Raw genomic sequence first — 10,884 nt, forward strand, 5'->3', positions numbered from 1 at the left:
TGCCACCACCAAAATCCAGCCAGGCCAACCTAATACAAACAAGTTTTATTAAAACAACCCAAAATGACCCTGTCTCCCTTTGGTCTCTTCTGCTGATTCCCAAGCACAGAGGGTAATAGCAGATGTGAATGCAACATTCCTATCTTTGAGAATGTGCAAGGCATCTTCAAGCACTTTTTTCAGCACAATATACCTATACTTTATACCTCGGTTTTCAATCTTCCTTTTGTAGTAGAGTAGCAATATGATCTCTGGTGACTATCTATGGTATAAATTTTGGTATTAATGTCAGTCTCAGCAATGGCATATCAAACAGTGATGGTCTGAGGACTAAGAGATAAAGGGCTTTTACTGTAGCTGTCTTTTTGCAGCTTTCTGCTGCTGAAAAACCATGAAAAGCAGGGACCGCTAAATGAAGATAATTCTTGTAACTCAACAGTCTCCACTTCTGAGCTGGTGGATGGTGATGGCACACAAATATGGGTAGTGCCAACCACTTGATTTACATGCCATACTTCATAAAACCACTGAAGAGCAGATGCTGAAAGGTACTCCTTTAGGCCATGTAGTCCAACTCATGTGCTCAGAGTAGGGTTTGCTAAAGCAGTTCCCCAGGGCTGTGCTTAGCCAAGTTCTAAATATCTGTAGAGACCTTCACACATGGCTGCAGTGTTTGGCCACCCTCACTGAAAAGAAGTTGTATTCTGGTATTCAGCTCATACTTCCTGTTTTTCAGCATCTGCTCATTGCCTCTTGTCCTCTCAGTAAGCAATATTGGGAAAAGTATGGTGCTCTCCACTCCCTCCCGCAGATATTCACCCTAAACCTTTTCTTCTCCAGGCTGAACAGCTCCAGCTTTCTCAGCCTCTTCCCAGGGGCAATGCTCCAGTCCTTCAGTCATAGCTGTGGCCCTGCACTGAACTTGCTCCCAGTACATCTGTCTCTTCCTTACATTGGAGAGTCCAGTCCCAGCATTCCAGCTGTGTCTCCATTCACAGTGCAGAGTGGAAGGGAAGGATCACTTCCTCCAGCCTAATGCAATCCAGGATCCTGTTGGTCATCTTTGCTGTAAGGATGTATTGCTGGCTCATGGTCAGTTTGCTGTCCATCAGGGTCCCCAACTCCTTTTCTGCAAAGCTGCTTTCAAGTGACTAGCCCTCTAGTTACGTAGGATGCTTTTTCCTCTGGTTCTTAAACACCATTTTCTTTAAGATACTCACAATGCCTACTATACAGTGAGAGAAATTTTTATCTGCAGGACCTGGAATATTCTATACTGACAGGTACCTAGCCCTGCTGCACAATGTCATCCAAGTAAAAGAGCTCAAAAGTAAACATTCCAATTTTTTTTTACACTAAAAAAAGCTTGCAAATGAAAACCATTTTGCAATTCGTCAATAAGAACAGCTAACTGAATACATAGAATTCTTTGCTGCCACAAGCAGACAGTAAAGACAGGAAAGGTTTTCAGTTGGAAATGCGAGACATCAAAACATGTCTCAACAGGACTTCACCTTCAGAGGTAATCTCATATTTTACATAAATGAAATTGTTTTTAAAGTTGGTTTGCCAAGGTTTCCAGAACTGAAAAAGACAGTTTACTGTCAAACATTTGTCTCTTAAGGAAAGAAAAGAGGAATGAGATCGCTGATTCACAAAATGCTCTTTTCTTCTTCCCTAAAATATAGACATTGTCTTGTTAATGAATGCTGAATCAACTCTTATTTATCATGAGACAATTGCATTTATAACATAAAACAACAGCCCATTGTCAATTTCACCAAAACAACAGTTTAAGACAACCACAATGTCAAATGCCTTCCTCTAGCTGCAACACCTCAGTTGCTTTATGTTGGTAAGAAGGTTGTTGCCATAATATGATTCTCAATGCAAACTAGACCATGCCTAAAATCAAGTTTTATTCCTTCAGCAAACAGTCCCTCTGAAAAATCTAGGTCTGAAACACAAGTCAGAACAAACTGGCAATACTTAACAATGCATAAGTGGTCCCAAAGACACTAGAACCTTTACTCACCAGTGTAATCCAGCACAGCTGCATCCACTGAAGACAAAACAGTCGGGCCTTTTGTCCTGCTTCAGCAAAACACAGAACAAAAGCAGCAAAACTGCTATATGCCACCTTTTCTGTCTTTTCAATTACAAGGTGCCATAATATTCCCTAGAACAATCAGATAGTTCTTTTGATGGCATTAGACCATTTGCCTGCATTTTGCCAATTTCAGCCAATCTGTATCACATATCATTGCAGTTGTACATCCTTTATTTGTGAATTTATCAGGAGGACTCAAAATGGACTTAATTCATCATAAAGAGAGTACTTAATGGTAATGATTTCCATGTAAAACATGGCTGGATAGGTAGCAAGAAAATGAAAACAAACTGTGAATACAGTATGAGGTAGTAAAGCTTATTTACATATCTATTTAAGCACACTTCCAATTGCAAAATCTTGGATTAGGATGAAAAACTTTAAGTTTAATATTATAGTGCCTGAATACTAATCTGAAATTCATAACATCTTGAAGCATACTTAATCAAAGAGACAAAAAAACTCCAGTTGCTTGACAACAAATTAATTTTTATTTCTGTTCAACTAACAAATGAAAAACCACACTTCCAAAGAAAGCTAGATTTGAATTCATTACAGAAGAATGTTTATAAGTAGCTCCACTTTATAAGTAGCAAAAACCTGTATGCTGAATGGCAGAAAATAGCAAGATGAGGTATATGGATGGGAAGGTGATCAGAACAGTAGTTGCTGATAAAGAAATGTACTGAAAAAGAGTTGCTGCTTTAGTTCTCAGACTTCCTGCAGAAAGTGGTGACTTGCTTATTATTGATATCACAAGCAACTGTTGCTATTTCTTCAAAAGAAAGAAAGGAAAACCAGCAAGCATGTGGAATATCATTTACTGTTAATCAACACATCTCAACCAAAATTTTCATAATACTTGAAGCTCTATTTAAATATACAATAGTCTCAATCACAAAACCCAAGCAGAACAATTAAACTACATAAGGCCTTGAAATTAGAAGCACAGTGTGTATTGTTGGAATATTACTTTGTTTATAAATAGGCTACATATAATTAAGTTTATCTTTCATAGTTTTATTCACACAAAATGCATTCAAGGGAAAGGCAACTTATAAAGTTTATTTTACTACGGTTAATAGAAAAATTCTCTACTTGCCTCTTCCCCCATTCCATCCAGGTATGATTAGTAAAATTCCCATACAATTGTCAAAAACCAATAAAGTTTTACACTAAACATCCAAAAGTAAGCCTGATCAGACAATTGCAACTTGCAAATTGTTTATTACAAATTTGGATAAACGTGCAGGTTCTTTATAATGAAATATTGCATCTCTACATAATCAATGTTTAAAACTATGTTGTCCACAATGTCTCCTAGGTTCTATAAGTCTAATTGGTTTCAAAGAAGTACTTAGTAGCCTCAGTAACAATCATGTGAATGATATTGACTTTACAGCAATAACCTGTGGCATTATTTTGGCAAGATTAGGACTCCTGAGAAAATGAATGGGTAAATTCGTTTAGCCTGAAAGTAAGGGACAAACACAAGAAACCCAACAATTGAAGAAAAACTAAGCAGAAAAGTTACAAAAAGTACAGAAAGAGATCTATTTTGACCCTCTCCCCCTATAACAGGGCATGGGTCATTTCCAGTGACTGTCTATTCTTACTACATACATTAGTATTTACTCAAATTTCATGGCTATTACACTTTTACAGAATACCTGCTTAAAAGTCTGGTTTTTTAATTTACACCCGTGCAACAGAAAGTCACAGTAAATTGAGATGTTTAAAAAATATTTATAAACTCTTTTGATATGCTAAAGCATTTGGCAACACTTTTATAGGATTTGATTTTATATAATTAAAATCTCATACAGTACTCCTTTTAATTTTTTTTGTACATCTAAAAAGAAAAAAAATCTCACACAAACTAATATGAACTGCCAGACCTGACTGCGTGATCATGTAACTCCAGTTTATAATACTGGCATTAAAACCTTCATAATTATGTTAACAAATCTCATTACCTGTACGTTTAATGAAGGCAACCAAGATGATTTGAAAACACAACTTTCAGGTTTTACATTACATATTTATTAAGGCGTGCGGTTCTGCAGTGAAATGAAAAAAGCATATAAATATATGAAGAAAATTACAAGTTCACCAGCTCGTGTGACACAAACTGTTTTAATCTTTCAAGGTACTGTCCATAGAGTTCCACATCATTATGTCCTGCTCCTTCTACCCACAGCGGTTCTACAGGTCTCTGGCAACGCTCAAATAATGCTAGGCCATGTGAAAAGTCAATTACTTCATCTTCAGTCCCATGAATTATTAACACAGGAGATGTTATTTTAGAAATTTTGTCAATGCTGTAAGAGAAAGATTGTATCTATGAACACAGTGAGCTTTAAGTCTTTTTGAAAGACCAGAATAGTAATTTCACTTTAATTACCAATTGTAGTTCTAATAATTTAAGTAGTTTAAATCAATAGAAAATTCCATCTTATCAATACCCTGGAAAGCCATTACAGCAGCACATATAAAGTCACCTAGAAAAGAAAAACATTGCTGAAAACTATTAAGATCAAATAACAGTAAAATCCATCTAAAAGTTGTATTGATTTTTTTTAAGTGAATATAGTAATCAAAGTCACTGGACTGATAAAAAATATTACTTCAGAGTTTTTCAGTAAAAAAAAGTACTTGTCAGAAGTGAAAGAACTTTAGCACTTAAAGTTTTGACAATCTATGGGGAATAAAGTCTTTGAAGTTTGACACTCAAAGTACAACTCATTTTTTGAGAAAAGTGTACTGGTTTGCATGCCAAATACATAACAGCGATTTTCTTCACTTAGCGTGAACTCAGTTTTCCAGTTTTTGCTGCTTACAGAAACATACATAAAATACTTGGTTTACAGTTCCCCAGATTAACAATTGACTAGACTAGAACTGCTTGTTAGAATTAGTGATAGTAGGTGCTACATATAGGAAAACTAATCACTTCAGGTTTTTTACATCTTTAATCATTTCAGTGGGTATCTGTTAAAGAAGAATTACACAGTTCTGTGAACTCTTTCAAAGCAGATGTTACCTATTGTTGTTACTCAGCCTGATTTTTGCCCAATTGTTTTTTTAACCTTGAAATAAATTTCAAGAGAATTTGCCATATTTGTTTCCCTAGTCTAAAATTTCTGTACTAGAGAAAAATGCATGCAGAATAATAATAATAATAAAAAATCTACCACTTACTTCGGGAATGCATCAAAGCAATAGGTCTTCTTTGTATCAGGAAAAGCTACTCGCATTCCTGATGTCAGTGGAGAATGAAGAATTACAGCAGCACTTTCATACCTAGCAGCAAGATCCACAGATGGTACTGTTCCTATACTCTGGCCATATATAATCACATTTTCAGGGCGGATTCCATATCTAGAAAATTTAAAATGTTAACAAAAGGTAGCATATAAAGTGAAACAGACAAAACTGCAACTACATAGCAAGGCAAAAAAAAACATTTCTGAAGATGAAAACTTCCTGAAGAGAATAAACTATGAAACAGGAGATGGTAGAAGAACAAGCAAGTATATTCTATAACATTCCTGACTTTAAAGGCACAATTATTTACTCTGTATTTGCAATAGGTTTTTTTGCCTCATGCCTGAAAGTTACTGAAATAAGGGTTTATTTTTTGAAATATGGATTTTTGAATGCAGTTGTGACATATATTAGTTGAAAGCCTTTACTTGTAACTCTAGTGGATCTACAACAAAAACTGACTAGTTCTATGGTTACTGTCAAGTAGAGCACAGTTATATTTGTAAAAATTTCATTTGCTTTATTCTTCTGATACCTGATAAAAACTGCAAGCTGGTAACATTCCTCAGCAATTTAGTGGTACCTACAGCATGCTCAAACAGACAGTGGTCAGAATAAACATATATTTTATGTAATTCCTGAGATGCTTCTTCCTTATCAGTTGATTTGACATGCAAGCTGGCAAGAGGAAAAAATCTGACCCACAATTAAGACAGCCCAATAAGCACTACAAAATAAAGTCAAAGCCTCCCTCCTCATAAGATGAAAACACTCATTTTGTCTCTAACTGAAGTATACAAGAGTGACGAAACATTTAGTTAACACTTACACAAGTCACATTAATGTGCACACAAACAGCAGATGGTTCCTAAGTAACACTGGAACAGCCTCTAAGCTGAATGTTATGCTGGCAAGAACAGTGCCCACTGCAGAAGTGAGTTGATGATACACTGATCTATACTAACAAATTCCTCTTACTACAGGTTCAGACTGCAAGTGTTTCTATCTGAGTAACTTTAACTTATCTAGGAAATTAAGTTACTTAAACAGGTATGCAGTGCATTATCAGAAAAAAAAAAAATCAACAACCCACAAAAATTTTCTTACATATTATCAGAAGTTTGTTTAGCTTTCCAAGTTCAAGAAGACCACCTTAAAACCACTATGGAACAGCATGAGGTAAATTTAATAGTTGCCAACTGTCTATAATGCTAAAAGGACTGCCAATCAACTTGTTTCAGCTGAAGTGAAGGAACCTTGCAGCCATTACCTCTTCTGCAATAGATGCATCCACCTTTTCTTTTAAAGCTACATAACAACACCCATACCAACAAAGAGGTTCTCAAATTCATAAAAATCATAGAATGGTTTGGGTTGGAAGAGACTTTAAATATCATGTAGTTCCAAATCCCCTGCTATGGTGTCCTGTTTTGAGCTAAACAGAACTAATTCTATCTAGTGAATTTTACTTTTCAGCTCAGTTTCCTCTGAGAGAGCATCTGTCAGTGTTTAGTGGCTGGCCCAGCCCTAATCCTCGACACATCAGCAGGGACACTTTCCACCAGACCAGGTTGCTCAAAGCCCCATCCAGCCTGGCCTCGAACACTTCCAGGGAGGTTGTGTCCACAACTTCCCAGTTAGTACCTTATGCAGAAAAGCATACCCAGAAAAGCCAGGGAAACAGAGGTAATGGAAAATTGTCCAGTACGTTGTAAATATGGCTAAACAACTGTATGATAACTGTATAGGTCACTAAACACTTAAATCAATTAAGTCTAAAAGCCTCAGAAACAGGAACATTAAGGGGGGAAAAAAAAAAAAAGGTATTTCACATATACTAAGGCAAACAAATTACCAAACAACAAATAAACAAAAATCCACAACTACTTTTCAATAAGGAAAACATGTCCCATGTTTTACATCAGTATGTAAACCACAATTAATTTAAAAATACATATGTCAAGAAAAACAAAGTCACATTTCAGTATTACTAAAACGCAAGTATTACTAGCAGAACTCATTAGGCACCCCAATAAGCTTTCTAAATTGGGGCTAAAATCCACTATCCGCAGCTAATATCATCTACTTAACTATTCATCTATTTATTTAAAGTGTGTTCTGCTAGAGTGAAACATAAAGGCTTGTAAAAGCTTTAGCATCAACACATTCATAGAATCTATCTGTGTCATGACTGCTTAATTACTATATCAGCATTTCCTAGAAGAATTTGTAGGATCATAATCAAATTAAGAGTTCTAAACCACTAAGACTCAATCATCAGCCTGGAACTACAGGGAAGCTGCTCTCTACCTCACAACAGTTCTCAAGAGAATAAAAAGAATTTCAAACATTCTGATTAACAAAGATTTATCAAAATGCCAACACACAAAAATACAATAAATGAAATCTTTAAAACCAAGACAAATGTAAGGTTGTCACTGTTTCTGGATCTCTTCTGAAACACCTGAGAACAGCCTTGCAACTATCCTTTTACAATTAATCTCCCAATTCAAAGTAATTCAAATCACATTTGTCCATTCTGAAAGCATAGTATGGCCTTCTATTCCTTTCATATACGATGAATACCAGACACTTTGTATCATTAGTATGGATTAGCATAGTTTGCACAGCACATTATGACATAACGTAGTCCCGAATAAAAGCTTGCACATTATCACATTCATACTTCCTCAGATACTGAGTTTTGTAAGATGCAGGCCATTACAGAGAAATTTGAAGCAAAACTTCATAGTATATTTTGGAGCATGTATTCTCCTCTTTCTCATTATTCTTCTCCTATTTTTGAATCCAAATCCTCCAACCTAAAGATAGCTAAATATTAGCAACAGAAAGTAATCTAAGAAAAGCATTTACTATATTTGGATTAAAGTAATCCTTTCTCCATCTCAACAAAACAGATTGCCTTCACAGCACTCACCAGAAGCTATTTGTTTTGCTGTCTGGAAATTAAAATTAGTGAGACCAATCACCAAAACGTGATGGGTCAAAGCAAACTTTTGAACATTCTGGCTTGGAAAAAAAAAAACAAAACCAAAACCAATCCCAAAGCAAATCAAACCAAAAGGCTTGAAATCCAGTGAACAATTATCTGCTGTATCCATCTTTCAGTCTTCACTCTTCTCTTCACCACACTTCTGAAAATCTCAGGATAAAAGAAAAGCCCAACTGTCCCTCAGTTCCTCTATCCCAAAAGCATCAGTTTCTAATCCAAAATGCAAGATTTCTTGAAAAGATAGCTGTTGTTAAGTCCCCTAGTTATAAAATTCACCCACTTTGCCTTTTGGCAGTCCTGTAAACTCCAACAAGTTTGGGAGAAAATTATTAAATTGACTGCAGACCTAGTCTCCCAAATGAGAAAGTGTCAATCAAGAGAAAATGTGGCAGTAAGATTGTTCTCTTAATCAGTGCCTTAGAATTGCAGGCCAACCTGAGGAAGGGTAACACAACAGTTACAAAGCAATATGCTGTAAGTAACTGTTCCGGTGACAAGAGCTCAAAGACATGTTGTAAAAATGGTTGCTATCTTTGAAAGCAGGAGTAATGTAAACACTATTGTCTACTCAAGTAATCTTAGATTATCTAACTTTTATCAGAATAGACAGGCCTTCAGTTTATTGCTGGTGGTAATGATAGGCTTTGTTATGTTTGGGGTTTTTTAAGCCATAATCACCAGAAAGGACCTTGGACCAAAATCTGAAAAGTAGCCACATACAGATACACCTTCTCAGAGAAAGCACTTTTACCATATAATCATAGAACAGTTTGAGCTGGAAAGGACCTTAACAACCACCTAGTTCCAACCCGCTGCCATAGGCACGGATACCTCCCACCAGACTAAGCTGTTCAAAGCCCCATCCAACCTGGCCTTGAACACTTCCAGGGATGAGGCATACACTGCTTCCCTAGGAAACCTGTACCAGTGTCTCACCACCCTCATAGTAAAGAGCTTCTTCCTAATACCTAAATCTACCCTTCTCTAGTTTAAAACCACTCTCCCTTGTTCTATCACCACATGCCCTTATAAAAAGCTCCTCTCCACTTTCCCTGTAGGCCTCCTTTAGGTACTGGAAGGCTGCTACACAGTTTCCCTGGAGCCTTCTCTTCTCTAGGCTGAACAGCCCCAGCTGCCTCAGCCTGTCATCATAGGGCAGATGCTCCAGGTCCTCTGATCATCTGTCATAGTTTAAGCTGGCTGCCCAGAGAGGCAACAAAGAACTTTGCAGCTGCTCAGTCAATCCTCCCTCAACCAACATCCTTTTAGGGATTGGGAGGGAGAAAACTCAACAAAAAGGACTGAGATGGGGACAGGGAGGATTCATTCACCGCGTACAGTCACTTATAGGCAAAAACCAAAGTAGACTTGGGGAGAACACAAATTTAACATATCACAACCAGTTATCAATTAGGTCAGAACAGAATAACGAGAGGAATACATAAATATATACAACCTGATGTTACATACACTTTTCCCCTACTCCTCCCCTCTTCCCAGATACCTTCTCTCCCCCATTGGTGCAAGGAGGGGAAGGGAGTGGCGGGGGAGCCATTACTCATTGTCCATGGCAGTCCCTCCTTCTTGGAGAAGAGGGCTCCACACAGCATTCCTGATGCCAAATGGCATCTCACAGGAGGCAATCCTCTCCCTCCAAGTGAGTTCTTCCTACCAGTGACATTTTGCCACCGTCCATGTCCTCAGCTGGCAGGCAATCATCTCTTGCCATCTCACTCACCACAGTACTCCGGAGAAATGCTCTGCTCACGTGCTTTCTTCCCACCTTTGACCCTACTGACCACGTGTCTTGCTCTCCTCTTTCTTACCTCCCACTTCTCCAGAAGGAAAAAATTCCCCAACACAAAAGACAGGGTACAGAGAAAAAAAAACAAAAGAGGGAGTGGCCCAAGCAGTTTCCCCACTTAAATACATTGATTGCAGAGGTGCTGATTGGCCTGGCCTTGTCCAGAGGTGGGTCTAACTTCTTACCTGTGGATAGGGGAGGGTCTGTAAGTTTCACAGGAGTCATCCCCCATAGCCCTCCCCCCGCTAGCAAAAACTCTGCCAGACTCAAACTCCTGACACCATCTTTGTGGCCTTCCCCTCAACCTGCTCCAACTGGTCCATATTATTCTTGTGTTGGGAGCTCCACAGCTGGAGACAGTACTATGGACCAGGTCTCACAAGAGTAGAGCAGAGGGGCAGAATCACCTCCCTTGACCTGTTGGCCACACTTCTTTCGATGCAGCCCAGGACATGATTGGCTTTTTGGGTTGCCAGCACACATTGCTGGCTTGTGTTAAGTGCTACATCAAGCAGCGCCCAAAATTCCTGCAGGGCTGCTCTCAATCTGCTTGTTGCCCAGCCTGTATTTGTGCTTAGGATTGCCCCTACCCAGGTGCAGGACCTTGCACTTGTAGAACTACATGAGTTTTCCACAGGCCCCCCTCTCCAGCCTGTCAAGGTCCCTCTCAATGGCATCCCTTCTCTCCAG

The 10,884-nt window shown here is 38.0% G+C and overlaps 1 protein-coding gene across 1 annotated transcript; it reads right to left on the bottom strand.

Annotated features, from left to right (window-relative positions):
* Positions 1-3,691: 3,691 nt before the first annotated feature.
* On the bottom strand, positions 3,692-10,426 carry LOC104279842 (alpha/beta hydrolase domain-containing protein 17B-like). Its single transcript, XM_009877274.1, has 3 exons — positions 10,380-10,426; positions 5,312-5,491; positions 3,692-4,431 (listed from the first exon to the last, which is right to left on the bottom strand). Exons 1-3 carry the CDS (start codon positions 10,424-10,426, stop codon positions 4,212-4,214), a joined length of 447 nt encoding a protein of 148 aa, XP_009875576.1. The 3' UTR covers positions 3,692-4,211.
* Positions 10,427-10,884: the final 458 nt, after the last annotated feature.

This window comes from Apaloderma vittatum, unplaced genomic scaffold (genome assembly GCF_000703405.1).
Source record: "Apaloderma vittatum isolate BGI_N311 unplaced genomic scaffold, ASM70340v1 scaffold20179, whole genome shotgun sequence".
Lineage (NCBI taxonomy): Eukaryota > Metazoa > Chordata > Aves > Trogoniformes > Trogonidae > Apaloderma > Apaloderma vittatum.

Bases quoted from the DNA above. Each gene is read 5' to 3' on its own strand.
- LOC104279842 (XM_009877274.1), bottom strand. From the start codon at position 10,426: ATGGGGGATGACTCCTGTGAAACTTACAGACCCTCCCCTATCCACAG. The intron at 5,492-10,379 runs GTAAGAAGTTAG...TAAATTTTCTAG, and splicing joins AGACCCTCCCCTATCCACAG to ATATGGAATCCGCCCTGAAA. The intron at 4,432-5,311 runs GTAAGTGGTAGA...TTTCTCTTACAG, and splicing joins TGCTTTGATGCATTCCCGAA to CATTGACAAAATTTCTAAAA.